General features: G+C 42.2%; 1 protein-coding gene across 2 annotated transcripts in view; it reads left to right on the top strand.

The window, feature by feature from the left end:
- far1 (fatty acyl CoA reductase 1) overlaps positions 1 to 15625 on the top strand; it is a 31648-nt gene that overhangs the window by 10960 nt on the left and 5063 nt on the right. The window contains exons 2-11 of one of the 2 annotated variants that reach the window (XM_040036172.1): positions 2859 to 2963; positions 3935 to 4051; positions 4718 to 4893; positions 6609 to 6788; positions 8462 to 8639; positions 8969 to 9013; positions 9308 to 9435; positions 9526 to 9593; positions 12138 to 12309; positions 14586 to 14715. In XM_040036172.1, the coding sequence (XP_039892106.1) occupies positions 2892 to 2963; positions 3935 to 4051; positions 4718 to 4893; positions 6609 to 6788; positions 8462 to 8639; positions 8969 to 9013; positions 9308 to 9435; positions 9526 to 9593; positions 12138 to 12309; positions 14586 to 14715 (1266 nt within the window). In that variant the 5' untranslated portion in view covers positions 2859 to 2891. Of the gene's footprint in view, positions 1 to 2858; positions 2964 to 3934; positions 4052 to 4717; positions 4894 to 6608; positions 6789 to 8461; positions 8640 to 8968; positions 9014 to 9307; positions 9436 to 9525; positions 9594 to 11448; positions 11621 to 12137; positions 12310 to 14585; positions 14716 to 15625 lie in introns of both variants that reach the window. The other variant, XM_040036181.1, reaches the window with a different exon arrangement.

Raw genomic sequence — 15625 nt, 5'->3', positions numbered from 1 at the left:
GGGGAAGAAAGAAAAAACAAAAAACAAACAAAACACCTGGGTCACCTGTATGGAGAAAAAAAAACAGAAGAGAAAGCAAACAACAAAGAGCAACATAATAAAAAAAACAGCACCATCACAATAAACTAGCTAGCAGTAGATATCAGTAGATACTAAATAATAAACGATATTGTGCAGCACGCAAGATAGACAGCGCACAATGTGCTTTGAGGCAGCAGCCAAGAAAGCTGTAGTCCGCGTCTGTGAATACCCATGTGTACACCTGTGTGCATACCTGTGTGGATGAGCATGCTTGCATTCCAAAGGTTTCTCCATGTAATGATCTGCTAGGGAGTGTGGGGAGCCACAGCCCCGTCCTCCAGGGTATGAAGCAGGTATGGAGGAGATCAAAACTCCAGACATCCAGAGGCCCCCAGAACACAAGAGATCAAGGAAGACCAACAGAGGGGCAGCTGCGCCACTGTCCCAGAAAGAGCTGAGGAGAGTCCCAGATGAGGGCTCACTCAGCAGCCGCGGAGCAGAAGCCAGGGGGAGTTGCAGTGACGTGCCCGTGAGCTCCGCCGCCAGCCAGCTGTGCCTGAGTGACCGAGCCCCAGGCAGAGAGGCCGGGGGCACCCCACCTCCGAAGTGGCCCGAGCGAGCCCCAGGCTCCAGGCCCCGATAAGCGGCCACCAAGGAGTGAGCCAGTGTGTACCCGGACGCCCATCCCCAGACACAAAGAACCACCAACGCACCGATACCTGAGGGAGTCCGCCACTGGCAGGGGAAGTGGTGGTGGGTGGAGATAGGCCTCCAAACCTTGGAGGGCCTGAGATGTCCCCAGAGAGGTGGCGTCTGATACCCAACCTGACATATAGATACAAACATACAGGCACACACAGACACAAACATCCATTCCCACCCTCATGCTCTCATATGCACTTACTCCACACTCAACCAACGTGGAGACAGACATAAAGAGACGCTGTACACACGATCACACTCCCCAAGCGTACTCTACAAACCGGGTCTAGGTACCCTTACCCCTGGAGGGGGGAACTGCACCCAGACCCAGGTGGTGTTACCCTTTTCCCTGCGGTGGGGGGAGGCAGACCACCCCGACTCCGCAGCAGCAGGGAGGCCCCACACTCCAGACCGCAGTCGGACGGCCAACTCCTCCTCCTAGCCCCCCCGCTCCAGCAGGCCGCAGAGAATGGGGGTGAGAGAAGACTCCAAACCTCCCTCCACCCGCTCATTGTAGTGTTGATGCATGTGTGTTCTAAGGTGCATTTAAAACCCAGGAGGGCATGGAGCTACCTGCCAGAGAGCAGCAGGTAAGCGCATAGTCCCTCCTGCTAGCCCTCAATGTCTACGTGTATTTAAAATTGAGAGGTGGGCAACGACGCCAGGGGTGAGGTGTACACCCTGATGGTAATTTGGACTCTGTGTATCGTGCCCACCCCCAAGATCCTATATGTATGTGTAATGAGAGTGTGAGTAATGTGAATGTCTAAGTTGTGGGATAAAATTGAGGCAGAGGCAGCCAGAAGGGGACAGAGGGGGGGTAGCCTCCTCTGCACCCTAGTGACATACCCCTACTCCAAGGCCCTGCATGTGTGGGTGGTTGTGGTGGAGCGGGAAGAGGGAGGCAGCTGGAGATGGGGAGGGAAGGAAGGGAGGGGCAGGTGACCCCTCCCTGGGGCCAGCTCCCCCGCTGACCCCAGTAGGCACTCCCATACTCCGCGACCCGCCAGGGAAAGGGGGCCCAGGCCCCACCACAGAGTAAACTGCACCCACCCCATTTGGATTTCTGTAACGGTGCCGTACAATAATCGGCTCCAATCAGCCGACGGGAGAAAACCACCTGCGTTAATGATTATGTGAAATATCTATCCTAGTGGCCAGCTATCAGCTGGATGGTGTCATTCTTCATAAAAGCCAATAATGCGACTGATAAAGTTGACACACATCAAAGTGCTTTGTCTACTGCAGTGTTTGCAGACTTGGGTTTAGAGCTGCAATCGACAGCTGATTTGATTTTGTGTGCGTTTGTGTTTTATAAGCCAGGCCACAGAACACTTGTTTCATATTTGGATTATCATTTAATAATTTGGTGCATTTAAAAAATGAGTAAATACATAAAATAACATGCAGTTATCAATTCATTATTTTGTCAGAAACTCACTGTGAACCATTATGTTCTTGGGGAAATCCTTGTTAGTGGTATTACAGCACTATTTTAAAAATAAACAATACTGTTCCTATACTTCATGGAAATTATTCAGCTTGTTAAAGTTATATTTGCATATTTGGAGGTCTTTCAAGGACAGCAAAGTTGTGCGCTTTGGACTTTTGTTTTCCTAATATATAAAATTGTCCAGGTCCAACTACTTCCTTTTGATTTATAGTAAGCAAAACATTTAATTGGTCTCTACTTTAAAGAGTTGTATAATTGATGAAGCCACCATGTTCTTATTTTTAGCATTAAATAATCAAAACATACTAAAATAACTGGGAAACCCTCCCAGTCAAGCTGTGGATACAGACAGGTTCAGTTACAGCTGCCGTTCTCCAGCTAAACCTACTTCAAACCAGTTTAGAAAAGCACAGGCATGTTTAAAAACTTTAAACATTGCTATGTTGGAGACTTTAAAATAAAGTTAGATTTTAAAGTGCAGAATGACTTGCATGTTTGCAGCATTTCCTGGTGTGGTGTGTTTTCAGAATGAAGCGGATGTTACAGGCTGATTTAAAATTTTGCACAAAACAGGTTTGGCAACCTTGAAGTTCCTCAAATGTGAGTCTGTGTAGGACTTCACTGTCCTTGTAACACAGCTTTATTTTATTTTACTCATCTTTTTCTTATCTTGTCTGTGCAGGTCGTGTGGTATTATTGAGAGACTGCAGACATCATGGTGAACATCCCAGAATACTATGCAGGAAAAAACGTGCTGATCTCCGGAGCGACCGGCTTCATGGGCAAGGTACAGTTGTGGTTTTCATCATGTAGCAGCCAGCAGGTCTGAGCCCAGCAATATGAACTTTGGTAATCTTTAAAGTGGCTATCTGGAGAGTTTCCAGTCTGAAGCATGTTACACACACTTGACTTGAGTTGTATGTTAAAGTGAAGTGGCACACACGATGACTCTCCATCAGCTGGAACGTCTCTGCACAACTGCAGCCATCCAGTGAACTGCAGTGTTGCAGTTTCGTGATGATGCAAACACATCGAATTCTATTGTCAGCTATTATTTTGCAATATAGAGCTCAGCAGTGACCACTCATTTTAAAAGGCTCTGGTTCCAGAAGTGAGTTTCTCATTCATTTCCTCCAGTGACGCATCGCATCTTTTATATAAAAGATTTAAGCGTCAAACCAAGCCGAGCAGCTGTGAGTCAAAAATATTTGATTTGGGTCCTCAAAATAAAGGGAACCGGAAGAAAGCAAAAGTGCAAGAATGTGTACAGAACAAATTTTTGGCAAGAGGAAAATGATTACTCAACCCATAATGCATTGCAAATCTCAAGTTCCAACTTCAAACATCTTTCAGCGTTTTCGAATGTGATCTTTTTATTATCACTCTGTTTTTATATGGTTAATAAAAATGTTGCACATTAGTAGTGTGTATATATATGTTTGGAATGATATACAGTGTTTGAGTTTTTTTTTTTGGTTTGTTTGAGATGGGGATGGGACATGAAGTCAGCCTCACTGTGTTCACAAGCTAGTGTACTCCTTGTGCCAGTACCAAGCGCACATAAGTGGGAGTTGTATAAGGAGGACTCTTGTGCAAAATCTTTGCCTAATAAAATATGCAACCTCTTTGAAACAAGAGAGAAGCCAAAAAACGTTTTTCTTCTGTATCAGAGTTTGTCTTTTGTGAAGATTTAGCAGGACTGACCAGTTGTAACAATCTCAGTCCAAACTGAGTCATTTTTCTTGCTTGTTATTGAAGGTGCTGCTGGAGAAGCTGCTGAGGTCCTGTCCAGAAGTCAGATCAGTCTATGTGCTGGTCAGATCGAAAGCTGGTCAAAGCCCTAAAGCCCGCATCTCCGAAATCATCAACAGCAAGGTGAGTAATGGGCAAAGAGAGGATGGTGTGATGTGATGAATGGTTTTGAGGCTCTTCTGTAGCTGGCAGATGGAACAAAAATGGCGCACAGAAATGTTATACTGCATATTTTTGCTACATCGACAACAAACACCCTCTGGATGGACTGCCTTTACACTTTTGCAAAGTCCAGCAGTTTCTCATTTTGCTCTAGTTTGGTCTTTTTCTCCCCTCTTACTTCATCACTTCCACAGTTTGAAGATGACCGAGGACAAATTTTGGCACACGCAAGCCACTACAGTCTCCAGAGTCTCAGTGGGGTTCAGATCAGGCTCTGGGATCGCAGTTTCATTATTTTAGTTTCAGACAATTTTGCAGAGTGACAAGCAGCAACATGTTGGTGAAGCAGCATCTGATAAAGATTGTGCAGAAACCCTGCACACCGTGATACTACCACATTCTTTGGGAACAGTTTTCCAGTTTGATGCCAAATGCAATGTTTAAAAACAAGGAGAAAAACAAACAAAGGAAAAACAGGCTGGTCTGAGAAGTGACGACTCTTCATCCTAAATTGTGACTAGGTCAAAAAAAGAAAGGGGTCTTCTACAGCATGACAGTCATCTGTATTTGGTTATGGTCTTCTGTAATTTCCATGTTGTACTGACTTTACTTTTTTCACTATTTTAGCTGTTTGAAAAATTGCAACAAGATCAGCCGGACTTTGCAGAGAAGATCATTGCAGTTAACTCTGACCTCACACAACCGGAGCTGAATCTGAGTAAAGCGGACCAGAGCATCCTTGCTGAAAACATTGACATCGTCTTCCACTGTGCTGCCACTGTCCGCTTTAGTGAGCCACTCAAGTGAGTTATTTTTTTCCTCTTTTTAACCCTTTAAAACTGGTCGGAGCGGGCACGCTCTGTTTTGCGTAACTATTTTTAAATCCCGGTAGCACTGCAACCACGTAAGCTAGCGCAATAATTTTTTTTTGCATATGAAACCGGAGAAGTTGTACTTCTTGTGCCATCAGCTTGTCCTAGGTCACGGTTTCCTTCCACATATAGCTTTGCAAAAACTGCATAAAAGGTGCTTGCAGCAACAAAAACATAATATTCCAGAAACACGCTTTGCCGATCCGATCAGCTGTTCATAACACTTCCTACTGGAATAGACGTCAGAGCGAACTTTTGCATGGCCGCCATGACCTGCCCGAAACCGGAAGTGACGTAATTTTCGCGGAAATGTAGTTTTTTACCATCAGGGCCTCATGAGCCTATACTGGTGTTTTTAAAAGTTATCTTTGACTTTATGATTTTCTGTGTCGTTTCTGGGATGCTTAGAAGTCATATTGCACTGCTGGAAATAGTTTATTTTGATGCATATGCTGCTTTTTTGCATATTTGCACTATAATATTTATTTTAGTTTTTCCTGCAGTATATAAAAATTGGTGTATTTCAAAAATAAAACTATGAAGACACTCAAAATAAATTTCCTGTGGTGGGAAACTATTTTGTGCAACTTTTTTGTAGTTACAGTTTTGAGGGATAAGCCTCTTAAATTTCTCTAACTAGAAATATATGTTAAAAAAACAAAAACGATTTTGAATTTTTTTTGTAGTTTATTGAACTTTTTTGCAATTTATGTAATTACTATGCACTTAATGCATACATATTATTAAAATTTGGGCTATAATGGTTGTATTTATGTATAGCAACTTGAAATGCTCCCAAAAATGGCTCCACAGCATGTAAAAATATAATATAAGCTCTGGCGGACTTGGTTCTATGGTAGGTCTTAAAGGGTTAAATTTCTATATTAGTTTTAAGCTGTATGGTCTTATGTTTGGGGCTCCTGATTGTAGCTTTGCTCATTTATATTCTGACCTTGCACCTTCCTTCATTCTTTGCCTAAAACTTGCTGCTTTTAGCTTCTCCTAAAAGCTTAGTTTCTTCTTATTAAATTCTGTGAGCCTGGTAAAGGGCAGCACCTTAGTGTGTGCGATCTACTGCCTTTTTAAAAAAAAAAAAAAAAAAATAGCTGTTATTTATTCAAATGAATGGTGATGGAGTCAGTGTTTGCTTGGTGCGGCACGAGAAAAAAAAAAACCAGCAATGTTGACGGACTGCCCACTGTTGTTTTGAACCACACAGACTGATGACACCTGACCCGGCATGCAAAGGGCACGCCTGGAGCTGCTTTGAGATTTAACTCTTGCAGCCTTTTGGAGATGGTACATTATGCTTGGAGGAAATTATTTGTGCTAAATGGGTGGAATTGGATGCTGTTTATAATTAGTATTGTGGACATTTGTGTTCTTGTTCAAAGTTTTCGGGCAGTGTGCAAGCAGGAAATTGTGCACATCAGTGTAGTGTAGATTTTGAGTCAGACTAGGAGTCAGGTAAACATTTGATAAGGAACTTTTGTTTGCGGAAGCTTAAATGATACTTCTGTGTTTTGCGACGACAGATATGTGAACCTTATGTAATCAAAACGGAAGTAAGCATTTTTAGGTGGAGCTGCAATCACGTCTTGCTTTCCTGACATGTACTATCCTGTCTTTTACCATCTTTCACTCAGGGATGCAGTGCAGCTGAATGTCCTGGCCACTCAGATGATGCTGGCCCTGGCTCACAGGATGAAGCACCTGGAGGTTTTTATTCACATCTCCACAGCCTATGCCAACTGTAACCGAGAGCTCATCGAGGAAGTTGTCTACTCTCCCTCCGTAGACTACCGAAAACTCATCGATACTCTGGAGTAAGCTGATCTGGAATGTGATCAAACAGCACTGACACCAAACGTCTGCTTCACGCGTGCAGATATGAGGACGTAGCAGTCATTGCTAAACGGCAGCATTAAGTTTAATAGTTTTTTTTTTTTTTTTTTTTTTCCCAGACTTTGATGGATTTAAAAGCAAGTAGGAAGTGCATTTCAAGATTAATGCCAGTGAAATAAAGCGAAGCACTTCAGCTTAACTCTGGCTTTACAGTAAATGGCTCAAGATAGATTAGTAAAGTCTGTGGAGTAGAGATTAGTGCTATGATTCTGGGGGATTTTATGTACAGAGCTGTTCAGTGAACGTTTGAGTGCGTGTGCAAAGAGACAGCATGCAGAGTTTGTTGTGTACAGTACACACTGATCTTCTGGATGGGCAGAGTTGCTCGAGGCTGTTGTGTAGCGGTTGAATAGTGATGAGTGAAACGACCTAATGAGCTGGAATATCATTTTTCCTTTTGCCTCAACTCTGGCTTTTATATGGAAGGTGGAGCAGATGGGCATTGTTGGCACACGTAATTCGCTCTTCAGGTTTCCCTTTTTACCTTGTTGCAGTTATGTAATCATGACTACTGTGTTGTTCGTGTTTGCATTTCTTTGTTCTGAGCACATTTTTAGGAGTGTAATCACATGTGGTTTGCATGGAAGAGAGGGTTAAACTCTTTTCCCACCTGGTCTGTTGGAGACTTTTTTTCCTTTTCTTTTTCTCTCACGCTTGAGAACAGTCCAAAAGAGCAAATCGTATTGCTTAGCAGACTTGCTGCAGACTGAATAAATTAATAAAACTGTGGGCACTGGTAATGAAATGAGGTATTTTGGTCCATTTAATGAACTTGTGCATCATACAGCAGTTATTCTCTTTACACACATTATCTGTAGACTGTATATAAAAAATGGATGTGTATACATGTCCATTTATTTATTTATTTTTTATTAAAAAAAGCAAAAATATGGAAGTTGCCATTTTGAGATGCCTACAACTTTCTGAATTCCACATTGTAGAGATTTTGGATGTTTTTGGTGTTGACGGCCGTCCCAAAATCCCTTCTTTGTTCATTGTAGTTTTAGAGTAATCTTTGATGAGTGAACGCTGTTGGTTTGGCTTTAATTTGAGCTTAATGTAGCTCATTACTACTTGTTTGCCCTTTCCCCTGGTGTGTTTGTTAGTGAAATGTTGTGTGTAATGAGAGCGTGGTGCAGCGTGGGAGAGACGATGACATTTTACACAAACTGGTTTAAGCAGTTGGTGAATTCTAAGTCTAAAGGAAAATAAAGTGAAAAGAAGGACATGAATATTGTTTTGGCTGTTATACTTTTGTCCTGTAATTACAGCTGGTTTGATTTTTGTGTGAGTAAGGCTCCCCTGGAGGTGTGGCTTCCTAACACTTGAAGAGTTTTCTGAACAGCAGCAGTAGTGCTAGTGACAGATGTGACAACCTACAATACCTACGTATTGCAAAGTGTTGAGGGGAATGTGCCATTGCCTTTTGGATATTCTCTGGGTTTAAATATTGTTGGGGCAGTCACCCACACAGTGATTAGTACTGCAGAATGAGCAATATTTCTGTTTACTTCACAGACTGGAAAGCGCTACAGGTCATAAAATTAAATGAAGCAAATACAGGGCTAATCTCTCTCCGTCTCTCTCGGTCCAGCTGGATGGATGACGATCTGGTATCTACACTGACTCCCAAGCTAATTGGAGAACATCCCAACACTTACACCTTCACCAAATCTCTGGCCGAATATATGGTGCAGCAGGAGGCTGGAGACCTCAACGTAGGCATTGTCAGACCCTCCATAGTTGGAGCCAGCTGGAAAGAGCCCTTCCCAGTGAGTTATTCCAGATGCTGGTGTTGCGCTGCCTTTTCATCATTACTGTAGAACCTTAAATTGGTAAAGAACAATGCATAATCGTGTCTTTTATATATTATTTGGATTTGTTCCCCCCCAAATTTGGTCTTCTTCACCTCTCCTTTTTGCCAAGCACAATTGTGGGAATTCTCCTAAAGTTTAAGCAGCAGTGTGATTGATTTATTTTTTTATTAAGTCGGTTGAACATCTGCCTGAAAGTTATATTTCAGCTTTAATATTTCCATTGCTTTTGTTAAACTTTGTCATTCAGCTTTGGTGAGTAAGCGCATTGTTTCAACATCTTTCAGGGCTGGATTGATAACTTCAATGGACCCAGTGGGATTTTCATTGCAGTAAGTACACAGGAAAAATAACTGTAGGTGGGGTCTAGAAGTCTAAACTGTTTTATGATTGCTCGTATTTACAGCACAATCAGAGAGCTTTGAGTGGTATTGAAGTATTTAAGATTCTGGTGGTAATTTACTGTTATTCATGATTGGTTACATAAACAACTGTGCCGTATGTTTGCTTTGAAGAGCTAGTTGTGGTTTATTAATTGTTATAAAGTCTGTGGTGTGATTTGTGATTGTGGTGTGTTTTCCACAAATCGGTTGCATTAATACTTCCTCTACGCCACCCCCTCTTAGGCTGGTAAAGGGATCCTCCGAACAATGAGAGCATCTAATAATGCTGTGGCTGACCTGGTTCCTGTAGATGTGGTCATCAACACTACGCTGGCTGCAGGCTGGTACTCAGGATCACAGGTGCTTAACAGGTGAGAGACCCACACATTAACACAACTTTAGTCAATATTTGTTTTTTAATTCATCTTAGTTCCTCTGACATCTTTCCCTTTTTACGGCAGGCCTAAAAGCATACCCGTGTACAATTGTACAACTGGTGGGATTAACCCGTTTCGCTGGGGAGAAGTCGGTAAGACAATTTCTTGCCTAAACGCAGCCTATGAGGGGGAAGCCCCTGACAGTGGAAGCTTATGCGCTTTAACGTGGCGTCTAATGATATACCCTCACTGTAACTTGATTCCCGGCCTGCCACACCCAAAGCAGAAGCTTTTGTTTACCTGTCCCTTATGGATATTGATTTAGGGCAGTAAAGTATCCCAAGCGCATCTTTCCCCAGTATAGAAGTTGCACATTTTGGAAAACTGTTCATAATCTCATCATGTCCTGTATTTGTGCTGAATTCTCTTAATGCCTTGCATTTAAATTTCATGGTTTAAACTGTAGCTCCTGCTCTAAGTGCAGTGTTTTAAGCTTTTAAATGTAAAACCGCTATGTCCTAAAACTTGAATTCTGGTGTGCTGGCAGTTAAATTACTGAGCCAGGTGCAGGGCTTGCATATATAAAATTAGGGTGGCAGCGACCGTGACAGAACGAGCTTGAGAGTCACTCCCCTTTGTTTAAAGTTGCACTGTGCATTAAAAAGGTGACAGATAACAGCATGACATAGTTTCAAATAGGAACTGAGAACGAAATGACTTTATCCAGATCATGTAGAGGCTCGCCTCAGGGTTTAAATGATATTACACAATTTCTCAGTTTGCAGATCTTGACAACTTCTGCTGCATACAGTGCTGTGCAAAAGTCTTGAGCCACCCCTCATTTAATTAGTTTGCTTCCAAGTTGCCAGATTTCTTTAGTATTATTATTGGTGGTCATGAGTAACAGTTCTCCAGGCTTTCTAAAGGTCCTTTAAAGTTTTTTTTTTTTTTTTTTTTTTTTTTTTTTGTTAGCTGCTTTTTTTCACTTATAAAAGAAGTGAGACGGGGACACTGCACAAGAACTGGAGCAAAAACCTGCGGCAACAGGTCTGATGGAGTGATTCATCCAAATGTGAAATTATTGTTCAAATCATTAGTATGTACAGAGCTGGTCAAAGGTTCACAGTGAGTGTCTACACCCATCTATAGAGCAGGGTGGAGGCTCTCTCATGGTTTGTGGCTACATTTCACCCAGTGTTGTTGGATATCTTGTCAAAATTGGAACTGTGAACACAAACGTGCCTCTGTAGACTGATCCACTATGCAGTACCATCTGCTTGGCAACAGTTTCATTTTTCAGCATGACGATGATCCTGAACACACGGTAAACCTGGATGGAAAAGTGTAGGATCATCTCGACAGAGAATGGAACAAAGGGCACCCAAAATTCAAAGAAGAGCTTTAAATGCCCTTAAAGAACCCTGGAGAACAGTTCCTGAGGACTACTTAAAGAAATTACAAATTTTTTCTCCACATGGAGCATGCACTCACATCCATTTTGATAGTTTGGACAGGTTGCTGAGTTCTGATATTGAGGTGAAGTGTGATTATTCTCACACTGAGCCATTCAACAGCGGTAACGAGTAGCTCAAATGTATAGGAGGAGTCAACAGGACTGAACAGGCCAATCGCAGCAGTTGCAGGCTGATCGCCACACAGGTGGTGGAGGTGCACATTTGGTTGCATCAGTTGCTGTTATGACACACCTCATCCCCTGTAATGCTGCCATTTTTTAGATGCCTGATGTTATTCACCTTACATTATTTCTTATTGTATTAGCACCCTTTTGTCTAGCTAGTTTCCTAACAGCTAAGGCAGTTGAAAACTAGGAAATCTAACTTTTTCTAGTTCCGGTACAAACCTTGTGGCTTTGTATATCTGCAGAACATATAGTATAGTTTTCCCACATGGCTCAACCTTCTAGCCAGTCATAAAGGCAAAACAATGTAACGGCAATCTTAAAGCTGCTCATTGATGACTTGTGTTGAACAACCTTCTGTTTCTTAGAGTACCATGTAATATCCACATTCAAGAGGAACCCCCTTGAGCAGGCCTTCCGTCGGCCCAATGTTAATCTCACATCCAATCACCTAATCAATCAGTACTGGATCGCCGTGAGCCACAAAGCTCCGGCCTTCCTCTATGATCTGTACCTCAGGCTGATTGGACGAGAACCCAGGTAACCTCGTCATTGCCGTTTCGGATGTGCCGTGCCGCTGCTGTTCTAACAGAACCCCCTACCCCAAACACACACACACACACTCTCATTTCTGCCGGCTTACACTGTCACCCTTCCTTTATCGAAGTAGCCTAACGTCATAGCTGCAGTGCTGCTGTGTTAAAGATGCTTGTGTGCAGTTTTGCAGGTGAAGAATGTATAACCCAGCTGTTCTCCTGAACATGCTGGATTCTGCACTCTTTGCGTCTTTCTAATGTTTGTATTTTCAGTTAGATTTCCAAAACCTCGGCACCAAGTTCACTTCAGTCCAGCTCATAAATGGACTGAAGTGGACTCACACTGTCTTGTTTTGTTTACAAAGACTAGATCCAGTGTTCTGTTGTGCTGCTAATTAGACGATTACAGTGGGCCTGCGTCTTTCCTTGTATCAAAAGGAGGAGAAAATGAACGTGCATTCCTTTTCTTCTCGTCCTCTGTGTCCTTCCTGTTCCGTCATATGTGATTCTCTCTCCTACAGAGTACTGTATAAACATGTCCTTCAAGACCAATCCCTTAGAGCAGGCTTTCAGAAGGCCCAATGTCAATCTACGCTCCAACCCCTTTACTAATCAGTACTGGACCACTGTCAGCCACACGCTGCCAGCCCTGCTCTATGATGGCTATCTCACGCTGATGGGCCGGAAGCCCCGGTAAGGTTGCAACTGCCCCTCAACCCTCTCCTGTCTGCCAGTCTGCCCCCTGCCTCTCCCAATTTCCCCACACTCCACTCCTCCCTGAATGTGTCTTTTTTTTTTTTTTTTTTTTTTTTCCTGGGAAGGTGGAAACAAGGGCAGAAGGAACAATGTTTGCAGTGTCTTTTCTTGACGTCTGCTGTTAATGTAGGCAGTATCCGAGCATGTGTTTTCAATTCAAAGAAGATGCCACGTGCCCTTTTTTTTTTTTTTTTTTTTTCGTGAACAAGCCATGCTGTGAACATGACATCCATTATCCGCCGGTCTTCACCCAATCATGGAAAATGCTGAGGCACCACCAGACTTCTTGACCAATCGAGAAAGTTGTGCTCAGTTGGACATCTTGTGTCTCACTGAAAACAACACTACTGCATGCAAACTGATTGGTAATTCATTCTTAGTCTAAATTCTAAAGCCACAAATATTTCAGACGGTAAAAGTGACACCTTTTATAGTTTTAAAATCAGCAGTGCTGTTTCTGATTAAAAACAAATAAATAATAAAAATAAATGAAAAATGAATTGGACAAAACTTGCTGTGCTTAACTGTCTGAAATACTCATGGATGGCTGAATGGGTAATTTGTATTGAACCTAACTGGCTTTGTCACCAGCTACAAGAAATGATTATCCCTGCTTCTGTATGCTGATCAACCATGCATGTTTGTCACATCTTTGAATCATTCGTGTTCGCAGAAGGAATCTGAGTCATATCAATCTGCCTTCATTAGTGTAGCAGTTTAAAAGGACAGCATTACAGGCCTCGCGTTGCAGCCTGCCATTTCCGTTCATGACAAATTGAAACGTCTGAAGTAATTTGATCCAAAAGTGGTTAACATTTACAATTTACTGGATGACAAAAAAAGGTGGCATTTGAAGACTTGGATCCCTTTTATCCTGCTAATAACACTGGCTGCTTCTTTGCACACTGATCACAACATCACCTTGAATCATTCCTACTAAAAATTTGATTACCTCCATCTGAACTAACACAAAAATTAAGTATCCTAACTGGATTCATCTGTGTTACCAGGAGGACAATATCACCTCCACTGTAAGTTTATTTTCTGAGGAACTTAAGCTGATTTAGTTCATTTTTGTGTTGAGCTTTTAATTATTTTGGGTAAAATATTGACCTAGACTGGGTCATGGGTTCATTTGAGAGTGAACTGTCTGTCCTCCTGGCCTATAAACAGATTAAATCCAGTTGATTTGTTTGCTGATTTGTGTGACTCACTTTGCCGCAGGGGAGAAATTGCCACCTTGACTTGCAGTGCTATGAAAAAGTTTGGAAAATACACCGATCTTTCAGGCAAGCTATAACCTTACCAAAAACTGTGAAAAAAGTATGACCTCCAAATGTCCTAATCTGGGGTTTAATAAAATTAATTACACGATTGAATTTAAATTGTCTGGAAAAACTACAACATGCTTCCTTTGTTCTCTCCAGGAGTAAGAAAAAGTTTTAAAAAGTGCTGGCAAAAGAAAATGATGTGGAGTAGCTGACAAATCAGTTTTCCACAGACTTTTTCTTGGCACTTTTTAAGATTTTGACAGGATGGGAACAAAAGTTCAAAGTTTAGATCAATAAATCAGCCACAGCATTAACTCCACCTACCTAATAGTTTCAGATTGCTTCATTTGAGTTTTCTAACCAATCTGGTCATGGACAAACATCAGCTGAGATGTACCTTTGGTTTCTGGCACCAGGACTTTGGTATTACTAGTTTGAGAATGTGGTTTGTAACACTGAGTGTTCACTTCTTCTGTCATTTGCGTTAACGCTGTGGCTGATGGCTACCGTATGCAATCTCATAGCACTGTACAGCTCAAATGATCACTTTTTAAAATCAAGATCAGCTTAATCAAATGTGCAAATCAGTGAAGTCATGCCCATAGCGTAATCGGAGAGGTCAAATCGATCTGAGATATACAGGAATAACAAATTTGACTGCAAACGGTTAATTTATATACATACATATATACATTGCTCTCTCTGGTACCTGTCTTTTATAGCCTAATATTTCTCTAGACTGTCTAACCTCTGCCCCTGCTCCCAAACACTTTGGCACACTCTTCTCCTTTCCTTCTCATCCTGCCTCTTTATACCACCACTCTTCATCTGTCCTGTCCTCTTCCTCATCTTCCTTCTGGTCCTACTCTGCAAACACTATTTATCCACAACACTGCTGTCTTTTCCTTACACTGCCCCTCCTCTACATGCCGTTTGCCATAGGATGATGAAGACGATCACTCGCCTCCACAAAGCCATGATGGTACTGGAGTATTTCACCAGTCACTCCTGGGTGTGGAACACTGACAACATGGCCATGCTGTTGGCCCAGATGAGCCCTGAGGATAAAAAGGTAGGGAGGGTCGCTATGAATAAACAATGTTTAATCATCGCTCCGCACACTGCTTCATTCACACTCCGTGCCTCAGTGACCCGTGCCTGCCCCGCCCACACTGCAGTCGTTTACACGCTGTGGCAGAGTGGAGTGCCAGAGTGATAATGTCTAGTAGTCGGCTGGTAAGGCAGAGCGTGATTCATTCACTGCTGACGTCAGTTTGTTGTGAACGGGATCATTGTTCTGCATTGCAACTGTCTGGAGGAATCTGGACTCAACATTACGACACTGACGTCTTGAGGAGTCTTTTCGAGAAAATAATCAGATGCTTTCAATCCGGGGCGTCAAATTCATGTTACACTGACCACATACAGCATACTTTCATCTCAGATGAGCCTGTGTAAAGAACTTTAGCTACACATTTAATCCCTGATGTCTTAGTAATTTAAGAAAGAAGGGCAAATTCAACAGTTTTTCTAATGTTGCTGTAGCAAAGAAGGAAATCTCCTGGGACGCCTCTTTGGGCTTAAAGTAATAAGAAATAAATGTGCAAGTTTACAGAAAGTTCTGGTAGCTCACTGCCCAGACTAATTATGAAAATTATTAAATGAATTCACTACTTTTTCTACGGCAGTTCTGTTGCAAAGAACGGAAATTTCTATAGTGGATGGGTTACTCCGTTATTTAGGTGTAGCATGAATGGCCATCCGAGATGTTTTTATGTAGGAGAAGCTGTAACGGTTATGAAAATACAGTTAACTTAAAAATACTGGGCTTGTTCCAAGCTGTCCAGTGGTTTGATTCTGGCCCCCGGGCCTTATGTTTGACACCTCTGCTTTACATTATATTAGCAAAGTTAAACTTTTAATTTCACAGAATTTTTATTTATTTTTTATTTTTTTAGTGCATTTGTCTCGCCTAACGAGGA

The sequence above is a fragment of the Simochromis diagramma genome, unplaced genomic scaffold (assembly GCF_900408965.1).
Source record: "Simochromis diagramma unplaced genomic scaffold, fSimDia1.1 OVJJ01000333.1, whole genome shotgun sequence".
Lineage (NCBI taxonomy): Eukaryota > Metazoa > Chordata > Actinopteri > Cichliformes > Cichlidae > Simochromis > Simochromis diagramma.
Note: the sequence above shows the minus strand (reverse complement) of the source record. Positions and strands in the feature narration are given on the sequence as shown.